Below are 13,034 nucleotides of genomic sequence, written 5' to 3' on the forward strand. Positions count from 1 at the left end.
CTCTGACGTTTAATTAATCATCTGTGAATTAAAAAATTCGGTTTTGTCTATGTTTGAATAATCATGAAATAAATAATAACAATAATAAATAACTGCCTTCTATCAAAATATTTAACAATAATGGGAGATAGTCAAGAATCAGATGAAAAACGATGGAGTCATCTAAGAAAAATATTAGAAAGACCAGGGCCTTTCAGTCATCCAGATTTTGAACCTAGTCCAGAATTATTAGATTTCATTAGGAATTCTTGTAAGATTTTGGTAGTTGGAGCTGGGGGCCTTGGTTGTGAACTCTTGAAAGATCTTGCTATGATGGGTTTCAAAAACATTCATATAATAGATATGGATACGATAGATGTATCTAATTTGAATAGGCAGTTTTTATTTGGACGCAAAGATATAGGCCAATCCAAAGCTGAAGTAGCAGCTTCATTTGTTAATGATAGAATAAAAGGATGTCAAATAATTCCCCATTTCTGCAAAATTCAAGATTATGACGAAGAGTTTTATCGGCAATTTCATATTATTGCATGTGGATTAGATTCAATTGTCGCCAGAAGATGGATAAATGGAATGTTGGTATCAATGTTGAATTATGAAGATGGGGTATTGGATCAGAGCAGTGTAATTCCACTGGTCGATGGAGGTAAAATTAATTTTTTAAAAACATATTTCACTTTTTCCTGATTATTGGATAATGTTTTAAGGAACTGAAGGCTTTAAAGGAAATGCACGTGTGATATTTCCCGGTATAAGTGCTTGTGTCGAGTGTACTCTAGATTTGTATCCTCCTCAAGTCACATATCCTTTGTGTACCATTGCAAATACTCCTCGTTTGCCTGAACATTGTATAGAATATGCCAAAGTGATGCAATGGCCCAAAGAAAACCCATTTAACGTGCCTATAGATGGTGATGATCCTCAGCATCTTGCATGGATCTATGAAAAGTCTATGGAAAGATCTCAGCAGTTCAATATTCCAGGTGTTACTTACAGACTTGTACAAGGTGTTGTCAAAAATATTATACCAGCTGTTGCATCGACAAATGCTGTTATAGCTGCAATGTGTGCTACTGAGGTAAGGAATTAATTGCCACAGTACGTTCTTTCAAAACCCTGTAGAATATTATTCACTAGTGGTTCCAGCTTAAGCTGTCCTATTAGGAATTTGGCTCTTTTTTCGGTTGCCTTGATTGATTTTGAAAATATCAAGACTGTGTAATCATCAAATATTTAATTCCAATGGACTCTCTTAATTGCATCTCGTTTTTGAATAAATTTACATAATTATTATTTTCAGTTGAAATCCTTCATTGAATTCATGTGACTTGAATATACAAAATATAACTTTGGATGAATTTGCAGGTTTTCAAAATAGCAACAAGTTGTTGTTTGACCTTGAAGAACTATCTAGTTTTCAATGATGTGGATGGCATATATACATATACTTACGAAGCAGAAAAAAAAGACAACTGTCTGGTTTGTTCCCAAGTACCCCAAGTTATCAGCATTAACGATCCAAGCAAAATGAAGTTGAAAGATATCATTACACTTTTAACGGAAAGTGCACAATACCAAATGAAGAGTCCCGGTTTGACCACAGTTATCGATGGAAAAAATAAAACCTTGTACATTTCCACCATAAAAAGCATCGAAGAAAGGACAAGAGACAACTTGAATAAAAGCTTGGAGGAGTTAGGGTTGGTAGATGGAAGTGACATATTAGTGGCTGATATTACTGCTCCAACTAGTCTTGTCATCAAACTGAAATATTTATCGACAGATATTGAGATGGCTCAATAATACAACTTATTTTCAATATGCTAACGATATCTGTTTATCAGTTTTTTGTAATGATGCCGTTGTTAAGAGAGAACGTTTGTATATTAAAAATAAAATATCAGTGAAATCATACTTGAGTTCTATCTGAAGTTTTCTAATCCTATAACAATGAGACTCTCAAGAAACCTATGTTAACCTTTATTATGCAGCTTGATTGTCAAAGTGCCATAACCTTAAAAAAGTTACATAACTAACGTCTACTGTCATCTACACGAGTCGGCCATATTTGTGATTAATTCTATGGTTTCTGGATGTCAGAATTTTCGGAAAATGTCTCTCCTCATTACATAATTCTCGATTTTTTCGCGAATTTTGTGTCTTAATAGTTATTTTGTTATTCCGAAAAGAGATAAATCTAAGATCCGAAAAATCAGTCCAGTCGATCTTAGGTTTTAAATGGTGTAACTAACCCGATTTTGTATTATATATCATGTTACTATTAGTTAATGTCTGAATTTAGGAAAATGCTATCTTGTAGAAGTACTGTGATAATTAAGTACTTTATGCATTTGTAGGCCTTGTTATCAGTTTTCAGGACATCTTTAAATTGTTAAAGAATAAATGATAAATATTATTTATTAATCTCAAATAAAAAATTAAATTATCAAAACTTACATTACATATATGATTAAAGCTCAAAATAACATTAACAAGGATTAAATTTATTTCGTTTGGGTCTGTTTAACTTTAGGCATAGGCGCCCTAACCCCCATCAATTTGCAAAGCTCGTTTCTTATTGGCTTGACCACATCAACTGGCTCCTCCCAATTTGTGTCTCCTAACACCTGCAACACCTTGTCTAGATTGTCTGGATTTATAATGCTTGCATCTCCGTTGACTAAGAGGGATTCGTACAAACGTGTTGCTGTTGATCTCCTTATGTAAGAATGGCGATGACAAAGCATTATGCTCAATTGTATCAACGTTTTCTCGCAAACCTCACTTTTAATCTGGAAAATATATCAATGTTGATATTTTTTCATAGTTGAAATTTTCAGCTCAAATTTCGAAAAAACACTAACCTGTATAAACTGGCAAAGAGTGTTTACCCCATCCATGAGTTTGTAAATATCCTTACAACCTGCTATTTCCGCCTGGATCAGTTTCAGCATTTGGGGGGCGAATTCACTCTTCTCGTCTCGAAGAACACATTCCAAACAGCCCGAATCGAACAGTTTGTCCAAAAATTTGAACATAGGAACCGTTATCCTATCGTTCTTCTGGTAATCCACAAAAATCCTGTGTACAACCTCACAAATCCTTTTCATCTCATCGTCCCCTTTTAGTTTTTTTTCTGCATCGAGGAATGTGAAGAGAGAGGAAGCTGAATACTTAACCTAAAAGAAAAACCAAAACGTGAGGGTGGATAAAGAAGGGATTTTGCACCGATCACTTACCAGGGTTTCGGTGAGGCCTCCAACACTGCAGATCAGACCAAGCAGAATATTATAGGTGAATTCAGGGAATTGGAGTAATTGGACGAACTTGGGGAAGGTGAAATTGGCTGAGTTCCAATTCAAATCGTCGCATTCTTCCTTCGGGAAAATCTTGATGAGTTCTTCGTGGTGTGGTATGTAAGGTACTGGCTGATCGCTGGAAAATTGAAGAATTATCTCATAATGAATAATTATCAACCATTTCCAAGCGTTTGAAAGCCATGGGAATGATCCAAAAGCAAGGAAATTGGGTGCCGTACGAACTGAAGCTGAGAGACGTCGAACGGCGTTTTTTCACTTGCGAACAGCTGCTTCAGCGACATAAAAGAAAGGGTTTTCTGCATCGTATCGTGACTGGCGATGAAAAGTGGATCCGTTACGATAATCAGAAGCGAAGAAAATCATGGGGACTACCCGGCCATGCATCATCATCGACGGCCAAGCCAAATATTCATGGCGCCAAGCTCATGCTCTGTATATGGTGGGACCAGCTAGGTGTGGTTTACTATGAGCTTCTGAAACCGAATGAAAGGATAACAGGCGAGGTCTATCGACGACAATTGATGCGTTTGAGCCGCGCACTGCGAGAAAAACGGCCACAATACTCCGACAGGCACGACAAAGTTATTTTGCAACATGACAATACTCGCCCACATGTTGCACAGCCGGTGAAACGCTCAAATGGGAAGTCCTACCCCACCCGCCGTATAGTCCAGACATTGCTCCGTCTGATTACCATCTCTTCAGATCGATGACGCATGGCCTGGCTGACCAGCACTTCCATTCCTACGAGGAAGCCAAAAAATGGGCGGATGACTGGATAGAGGCCAAACCGGTCGAATTTTTTCGCAACGGGATTCGTATGTTGCCAGAAAGATGGGGAAAAGTTGTAGCTAGCGATGGCCAATACTTTCAATAATTCATTTGTAACTATTTTTTCACAATAAAGGCTCAAAATTCGAAAAAAAAACGGGAAAGACTTATTCACACACCTTATACTTTTTGGTAATTTTGGTATTTTTAATTTTAACAGAAAAATCTCGAAGTCTCTCGAAGTGTTTTCACCAAATCTTTTGATTTGTCCTAAATGAAAAGATTCAGCAATTTTAAATTTTCATACTTTGCCACCGCTGGAAACCTGCATACTGAAGTTTTTCCAAGCAATTTAACCTTGAAAATGAGCTACTATAATAGAAAAACCAGCATAAACTAACTTTTCCATTCTGTTTTGTGAACAAAGTAGTATTTCTAATGCAATAAATGAGTTATTATTACTACTTACTTATGGACAAAACTGTAAAAAACTTTCCCTGCAATAGCCCTAGTCCTATCGATCTTTTCCACAGCCTGCTGTCCTACATTGCTCAGAGCCTTAACTACCATCTCCGGTTTCAAATATTTGGATTTTCGATCGGCTAAGAACAGAATCAACGATTGCAATCCGGCCATCGAAGCCTCTCTCATCCAAGCACCAATGTCACCCCTCTTGTCCTGCGTGTAATCTTTCAGACCCTCCAGGAACGTATTGAATACGTTGTCCACAAACTTTTCAGGCAGTTCTGAAAATCGCACCAATCAATTGTTTTAAATTTTGAAAATTCACTAAAAAATCCCACCTTTTTCCAAATCATCGCCAAGGCTCAAGGCAACGTTACATAACGCCCTCACGCAATCCCTTCTAGCCTCCGCCCACTTCAGGGTGGGCGGGGTTATCATCGTGGCCTCTATCAAGGCTTGGACTATGGACTCCAGGTTGTCCTTCAACATGAACTTGGGCAAGTAGCCCAAGGCCAGAGAGTGGCCCATTCTGCTCTCCTGGAAAAATACATTAGTAATTGTAAGGCCTTGAAAATTGCAATAACTATAATTATTGGTTGAAAGCTATTGTATTGAATTGCGTTCAAATTCCTCACCTGAACACTTGTACCAGAAAGCTGCCTCAAATAGTCCTCCACCAATTTCTCCTGTTTAACAACGTTGGAAGGACCACTGAAGTATTCCTCAAGCAGTATCGGCAAGGCCTTGATGGCCATACTTCTTATGGTCACCACGTTGTACGGTATACATTCGTTTATCAGAGCCAACCATTCGTCTGAAATTAAAATCAGCATTATTCCCATCGTGCACGTTCAACGGAATTATTTTTCTCACCAACTACGCTGTCATTGTGAAAGGATAGGGAGGCCATGGAACATTTCTCGATGAAAATGCAGCAGGCCTGTTTCATCAGTTCGCCGCCCATTCCCCTGAAATACAATTTTTCCCTAAACACTCCGATCAGTCCTTTCAGTTGGGCCAACAGTTCGTCTCCTATTAAGGTGTCAACCTTGGTCTTTTTTTCGTCGGCTATGATCGAGAGGGCGTGGACGATTTCGCCTATAGCTAGGACGGCACCATGGCGACCGTTAAGGTTGATGCTGTAGGCTTGGGTGAATAGGGTAGGCAACACACTTTTCACCATGTGGTTGGGATCCTGTGGATGTTTGTAATCATGGTGAAAACATGCTAAAATTGAATTGGAAAAGTGTACTCACGGAGGCTGCCAAGTTGTGTAGCGCCTTCGCAGTCAGCTCTCTGATGCTAACGTCCCAATGGTCGACTTTTCTGTCTACCAGGTGATCGATTAGGGATAACGTGTACTCTTCGAACTGCGCTATGTAAGGTGCTATCTGGAGGTAGGCGTTGTTCCTGACGCTCACGGCGAAGAAGTCTGCGCAGGTCAAAATGTTTATGCCATGAGGGAAGGTGCCTTGTCTGCCTACATTCTCCTGGAAGGCTGCAGATGCTGCCCGCCTGCAGTTTATCTGAAGACAATTAAGCGATTCTGAATTCCTCCGCAAAGGTATTTGTTGGAATAGAGATATGTACACTTCTGCTATTTTTTATTTAGTTACCTTATATAACATTAAGATTAGTCGTTTTGATATCAAGTTGTTTTGAATAAAATAATTTAGAAGTTGATTACTCCTTAAACTGCAGAATAACTACAGGTTATGGGCCCAGCACGCTTCCACTGCGTACTAATAACTACATTTTTTAATGGACTTGGTTTTTAATTTATGCAAATTCATCATCAATTGAAATAAAGCAAAATAATTTCCATAAATATTTGAATGTTAACAGTTGTTTCTACAACACCATTTTTTCAGGTTGATTTTATATTTCAATTGATACAAAACAGAGCTTGTAACCAACTTACTTAGGTAACAAAATTTGAACGTTAATCGATCCATGAAAACTAAAAAGGTCCTAACAAACTTTACATTTTATCACTGAACGTCACAAGGTCTAATGGGATCAGTATATTAATAAAAAAATATCAACTCACCTCTCTGTCGAAACATGTAACGATCAGCAGAGTGCTTGCGATATCAGTCACATAAGGCTTCAACACTTCAGTATCATAGGCTCTGGCAAACGACCAACAAACGTAGCAGGCCGCATCTCTTATGTGAGAACCCACCGAAGAGTAACCCCTGGGTTCATCATATGTGAGAGCCTTCAGAACCACTGGCACCACTTCAGGTAAACGTTGTGGCAGTAACAGTCCTCTTCTTCCTAACCAAAGAAACTCGTAAAATCGACATTGATATTCATAGAAGCGAATGTCAGTTTGACAGCTGACACATAAATGAAGTGAAAAACGTCAGAGTTGAAACATAGAGCAATAACATCATTCACAACACTATGCTATTTCTGTTTCTGCAATTTCTTCTAGAAATATTACTGTAAGGAGACTAACTTACCCAACTCTGCTAATGCCAGACAACCTCCATGCCAAGCTCCGTCACCTTCTCTTGGATTGAAGAGTTGTAACACGGAGCCCACAACTTCGTCAGCAAGCTCTTTTGGCAATCGCCCAGTCACTCGTCCAATACCCTTTGCAGCACTCCATCTAGAAAAAAAATCTTTTATTGAAAGATCGATAAAGCTTCACTTGAAATTTGCATGCTGACTTCAACAACTTGACCTAAACTAACCTAACCCATTCTCCATGACAGATTGCTACAATTGAAATTCATCACAGAAATAGCATTTCAACCAATAAATGTCATAGATTATTTCTCGATAAACCTATAGTAAGGGTTCATAGAAAATATAGAAATTAAAAGATTTTCAGTTTACCTAACAATACTATCGGGATTAGCAAGACCTTGAACGAGCTGGTCAATAACTTCTTCCACTTCCTCTGGAACTGTTATTTCATCATCGTTATCTTCTTCATTTTCGACAATTTTCTTATCAACATCTCTAATAGTTCCATCTCCTGCACTCAGATTGGCAGCTAAAGAACGGTTTCCCCTCTTATACCTCCAACTGGCGAGCCTTGGTGCCAAAAAAATCAAACCTTGAAAAGCATATATCAGTTATATCTCACTACACATTGGTTTAGGCAAACTCACCAATTCTCTGAACTATTTTAAACACCAACTTATTCACATTACTTCCGGTATTTGTTTTGAATTTCGGACTAATTATCCATTGTAGCAAATCTCTGGCGTATGGTAACATATCCTCTCTTTTTCCATGCTTCAATATAATTGCTATGCATTCAAAGATACCATGCTTTTGGAATATATTATGAGTATCTTGGGTTCCTAGTTCTTTTGCCCAGTCTAAAAATGAGGTTAGGTGAACAGCCTTAACATCACATCTAAAACAGTTTAATATTAAAACTTTGTCAAGAAAGGATGTGTAAATCATTTACCTAGACAGAAATCGTGCTGCTAATAGAGCTGCAGCATCTCTGCATTTATCAGATACTATACAATAGGTTTTGATCAATTCTAGAACCCGACACATCACAGTTTTCTTGTCAGAGTTTCCATCTATTACTCCATCTAATCTTGACATATGGAATGGAATTCTTACTATAATTGAGAGCCATAACAGTAAAGTATATCTAGTAGTCCAGTTCTCACAGTCATTTGGATCTTGTGCTTCTAACATTTGTAGAACCGGCTCAAAATCAGCCACCTAAAAAATTGTTATAAATAGGCTAGGAATGACTGATTTCTAATTTTTCTTACTTCGTGAGGCAGCTGGTTGACAATTACTTTGAAGCCTCTAACATTAATAAGTACAAATAAATATTTGAATGTCATATGTTTCAATTCTATACTGTTATTCGGGTCTCGAATAATACTTATGAACTTTTCTAATAATTCTGGTATATGTTTATCCAAAAGGTGGGGTTGCTCACTATAAAGGCTCAGAATGAATGTGTATTTTTCGTAAGATCTTTCACGAAATGAAAGATCTTCATTGATGGCATTCTTCAAGTTATCTATAAGTTTTTCTACTTCCTCTCTTTCAGTGAAGGTTTCCAATGCACAACCTAAACCATAAGGCTCATCTTCTTTATATATATCCATATTATCAGTACCAGTCATTGGGTATTGTCTAGGAAAATTAGTTAAGAAATTAGGATTGTTTATGTATTTGTACGTGAAGAAGTTTATTTTTATGTGGGTACTTGACATTTGACAATTTTTTTTTAAATTCCATTTTAATTTGGCTCATTTTAGAGATGTTTATAAAAGTATTCGATAGAAATATTACTCTGAATATCGCACTTCTCCAATTGTATCATTAACAGTTTAATTGTACGTTCATTTATTCTATACCGAATAAATATAAAAGATTTTGGGAAAAATTTGAATTTCAACAAAGTTACCTTTAAAAAAGTATAAGGCGCTAGCTAGGGTGAAATTATAGAACTAACATTAAGTCCATATATATATTTCACTAAAGATGGCGCTTTAAACAGATATAAGTAGAGTTTCTTTACGAAGCTTTGCTAACCAAGTAGAAGTTTTGGCACTTTCCAGAGAGATGAATTATTCATTCATAGATGACTCCCCCAGTAGTTCTAATTTTATTTCAAGAACTAGTTGGAACATTTTCGAATTTTGAGCTGAGAATTATGTATAAAGACTTAGAGAAAAAATTTTCAAAGACCTCCGATTTCTTTTTTCTAAATAATAAGATATCAGAAAGCAGATGGTAGATATCTTGATTCGTTCTCGAGTTATAGGGCGTTTCTGGAAAATGACTGTTACAAATATTTCGCTATATCTTGGTTTCTGAACAAGAAAATGCCTTGAACATTTTTGCCCAATTTGTTTCTTGTTAACCAAAGTCATAGATAATTTACTCACCTACTTACGAAGAACATGTAAATTAAAATATTTGGACATTTGCTACAGAATAACTGATTCGTAATTGGAATTTGATCATAAAATGTAAGCTTTCTATCTCTGATATACATATAACAATAAAACCTCGTTTCATATGCATTTTGACTGCATTTCATTATAACATGAAATGATTTTCTATAAGTACTCCTAGTAACATAGAGAATAAAATACCATATGTGATCCGCAATTTCGAATAGTTTCTCTTTACTGTTCCTGAATGAAAATGAGTGTATTCATAATTGTTTTACTTTGGATTAAATGATAAAATAGAGGTTGGCTTATGTGATCACAGCCTTTGAGCAAGTGCATCCCCTGTAAGTTCATAATAATATGCAAAATGTTACATACCGTGAATTCAACTTCATTATTCGCGGATCTAGCAACCTCCATCCAAATGAATAATATAATTTATAGAACTTCTATGTTCACAATAATTGAGTTCTGTGTATTTTGCGACTTACTTATTGTATAATATTCCATTTTCTTTTCAGTTCGTAGTTTTTTTCGACCGATATAAGAATTCAATTAAGTGCATTCTGCAGTTCTAAGACAACAATAATGACTAAAAGTCGTAAATGTAGCGTGAAGATGGGTCGCATAGTTTTCGCTGTGCCAAAAACAAATCGACCATTTCATGCAAGGCATTGTTGACCCAGACGTCCAAACCTCGCTATTGGGAATTCCTTGCCAATTTCTACGATTGGAATGAAATGGATTTCGTGATGTCGAATCTAACGGATAAGTATCCCGGATTTCTGCACACACACGATATTCTGATCGATATGTCGGTTTTGCGAATGTGGGAGCCAGATAAGATTTGGGTAATTGATGAAGAAGCTTTCCGAGAAAATTGAAGGTGAAGAGATTGGAATCTGAATATGCAGAAGGTTTGTGTTTTTTGTTGGCTAGATTTTTAAATTAATCGTATTTTGGTACAATGATAATTTTTGTAACGAAGTTCGAGTAATTTGAATTATTATACAGGGTGAGTCTATAGTGCTCGATCGGTCGATAACTCTTGGACATTTTGGGCTAAGAGAATGATTCAATTTTTCATGGGATCGACAGTACCTACTCAGCGCATAAATTATTTTCGACTCTACACTCTACAGGCTGGTCCGAAAGAGGTGAAACACGATATCCCTCTGTTTTTTGAATGAGAATGCTCAATTTTTATAACATACTCATAATTTCCATGGAATTCTGATTTTGAATACCCCACTTGTCATCATTTATTTGTGGAACTTTTTAGAGTAGGCCACTTTTTTCGACGAATTTCGTGAGTAATGGTTTAAACTAAGGATTCTTATCTTGAAAACGAGATAATTGTACGATTTTTTTTATTGAATTCCTGAAAAGTTTTCAAGTCTTCTGCAAATTTAGGGATCACTCTACAGGTGGTCTGAAATACACTGCTATTTTAAAAAAATAACCTTTAAGAATGTCAATATGTTCATTTAATCAAATGTTATGACCTGAATTTTTTTCCCATCGAATAGCCCTATTGAGTATAGCCTTTATTCTTTGTTGAGACATGTTGTGCCTGAAATGAATTGTCACTTACGTGACTTAAAGACCCTTGAAGATCACATATACCAACCAGCTACCTACCTATACACAGTTGTTTTGATATTCTGTTTGATTTTTTTTTTTTTTTTTGAGGTTCCCAATGATATTGTCCACATGAAATTTTGCATGAATCTTGACGTGACTATTCTTTAAACAGGGTGATTCATTAGAAAAGTCCAATCTCTGATTTGAAGATTTTAGACCTCAGTTTTTTGTAGACTTTTATGTCCTCAATGAGAAAAATGACTAGAAAACTCTGGTCAACGCTGAGTTATTGAGTGTTCAAAGTAGACATAGCAATAAGAGCTAAAAATTTAATATCATGATAACTTTTGAACTTGGGAACATATTTGACTAGTTTTTTCGCTACTTTTCAGCCTACTCAATTGAAATACTGTATTCTACTCTAACGGTTTGAAGTTCGCTCTAAAGAGTATAAAGGATACTTTATTAGGAAAAGTGGTCTCCTGTCAAATTGACTAAATTTTTAATATGTTATAGTCTAAGTCATTCCAAACAAAAATTTCAATAGGCAAAACATTTTCAATAGTCTAGTTTTGACTCTAGAGGCCTCTGAAAACTCTCAATTGTTCTCTATTGTTAAACAATACAAAAAATTATCCTGGTTAGTTTTCACTATTCTGAATAACCAATATTTAAACAGTCAATAATATCACATGTAATTTAAAGCTTTGCTTTTTGGTGTTGTTATGTTTGGTCAATTATACAGGGTGTCCAGCTACTTCCAATTTCTTAAGTTCAATTATTCGGAAATGGACTCAAATCGCCTTAGTGATCTGCAATTGAAAAATGTTTATGAATCCTATTCTACATATTATTCTCATCATATTCGAAAAAATATATGGAGTGTCTATAAAAGGTCCTTGGAAATATTTTCTTTCAAATCTATTATTGTAACGTCAGGGATTTTTACGGTATCAATATAAATTGAAATTGAAATATACGAATAGATGGATTTTTCAGTACGAAACATTTCGAATATATCTTTCGCTTTCTTTTGAATGGAACACTCCATATATTTTTTCGATTGTGGTGTAGATTAAGGTGAAGAATAGGATTCATGAATATTTTTCGATTGTAGATCGCTAAGGCGATTTCTAACCATTTCAAATAATTGAACTTTAAAACTTTTGAATAGCTGGAACACTCCAAATTTGACCAAATGTAACAACGCCAAAGGACAATGCTTTCAATAGTATCTCATATTAATATAATAACTGCTCATATCTTAATTACTCAGAATGTGATTATCAACAAATGAGAGTTTTCAGAGGCTACTAGCTTCAAAATTAGCCTATAGAAAATTTTGTACCTAGTGAACTTTTCGTTTGAAATGACTTGAACTACAACATTTCAAAAATTCAGCCAATTTGACAAGGTCACTTTCCCTAATAATGTGTATGTGTTATCCTTCAGCACGAACGTCTAACTGTTAAAATAGGATATAAATACTCTATTGAGAAATTGTATTCTAAAATACAAAAAAATAGTTCAAAAAAGTGATAAATAACGTTATGTTGAAAGTATCATGTCAGTTATTTTCTCATATTTTTCAGGAAAGAGCCAGAACCCACAGAATTGAAACAACCATAGAACCACCTCTTCTTATTCTTCACGTGTTTGGACCTTTGGTAAACACACGAATTCAAAAAAGAGTTTAAGACCCACAGAATCGTTAGAACCATAGAACCTCCTCTTCCTATTCTTCGCGTGTTTGGACCTCTCGAAAAAAACACGAATTCAAACAAGAGTTCAACAGCTCTTGTTTTCACGTAGGTGAAAAGAACCAAGACCCACAGAATCGCAACAACCACAGAACTTGTGACTTCTTCCTATTCTTCGCGTGTTTGGACCTTTTGAAAAAAAAATCGTCCTCCGGATGTCGACCGCGGTGAAACTTCTTTCGCAAGGCTGTCGTCCTTGCGGGGGGATAGTGCGCGGCGCAGGACTAGACGTCGACGTCGGA

General features: G+C 36.1%; 2 protein-coding genes across 2 annotated transcripts; one reads left to right on the plus strand and one right to left on the minus strand.

Moving 5' to 3' along the window:
• The first annotated feature begins 26 nt into the window (after positions 1 to 26).
• LOC123685240 (NEDD8-activating enzyme E1 catalytic subunit) lies at positions 27 to 1,914 on the plus strand. The gene is made up of 3 exons (XM_045624875.1): positions 27 to 646; positions 708 to 1,078; positions 1,366 to 1,914. Exons 1-3 carry the CDS (start codon positions 121 to 123, stop codon positions 1,801 to 1,803), a joined length of 1,335 nt encoding a protein of 444 aa, XP_045480831.1. The 5' UTR covers positions 27 to 120; the 3' UTR covers positions 1,804 to 1,914.
• A 488-nt stretch (positions 1,915 to 2,402) lies between these two features.
• LOC123684875 (tubulin-specific chaperone D) lies at positions 2,403 to 8,874 on the minus strand. The gene is made up of 14 exons (XM_045624372.1): positions 8,309 to 8,874; positions 7,987 to 8,255; positions 7,682 to 7,932; positions 7,404 to 7,626; positions 7,025 to 7,173; positions 6,607 to 6,836; positions 5,813 to 6,082; positions 5,430 to 5,751; positions 5,192 to 5,370; positions 4,895 to 5,093; positions 4,561 to 4,837; positions 3,240 to 3,435; positions 2,865 to 3,179; positions 2,403 to 2,792 (listed from the first exon to the last, which is right to left on the minus strand). The coding sequence occupies exons 1-14, from the start codon at positions 8,759 to 8,761 to the stop codon at positions 2,505 to 2,507; spliced, it is 3,621 nt and encodes a 1,206-aa protein (XP_045480328.1). The 5' UTR covers positions 8,762 to 8,874; the 3' UTR covers positions 2,403 to 2,504.
• Between the last annotated feature and the right edge of the window lie 4,160 nt (positions 8,875 to 13,034).

This window comes from Harmonia axyridis, chromosome 1, assembly GCF_914767665.1.
Source record: "Harmonia axyridis chromosome 1, icHarAxyr1.1, whole genome shotgun sequence".
NCBI lineage: Eukaryota > Metazoa > Arthropoda > Insecta > Coleoptera > Coccinellidae > Harmonia > Harmonia axyridis.

What these genes read in the sequence shown, in the direction of transcription:
- LOC123685240 (XM_045624875.1), top strand. Translation starts at nt 121, where the DNA reads ATGGGAGATAGTCAAGAATCAGATGAAAAACGATGGAGTCATCTAAGA. An exon ending in AATTCCACTGGTCGATGGAG is followed by an intron (nt 647 to 707) that starts GTAAAATTAATT and finishes TAATGTTTTAAG; the next exon opens with GAACTGAAGGCTTTAAAGGA. An exon ending in CTGCAATGTGTGCTACTGAG is followed by an intron (nt 1,079 to 1,365) that starts GTAAGGAATTAA and finishes ATGAATTTGCAG; the next exon opens with GTTTTCAAAATAGCAACAAG.
- LOC123684875 (XM_045624372.1), bottom strand. Translation starts at nt 8,761, where the DNA reads ATGTCAAGTACCCACATAAAAATAAACTTCTTCACGTACAAATACATA. An exon ending in TTTCTGGTACAAGTGTTCAG is followed by an intron (nt 5,094 to 5,191) that starts GTGAGGAATTTG and finishes GTATTTTTCCAG; the next exon opens with GAGAGCAGAATGGGCCACTC. An exon ending in GAGGCCTCACCGAAACCCTG is followed by an intron (nt 3,180 to 3,239) that starts GTAAGTGATCGG and finishes TTTTTCTTTTAG; the next exon opens with GTTAAGTATTCAGCTTCCTC.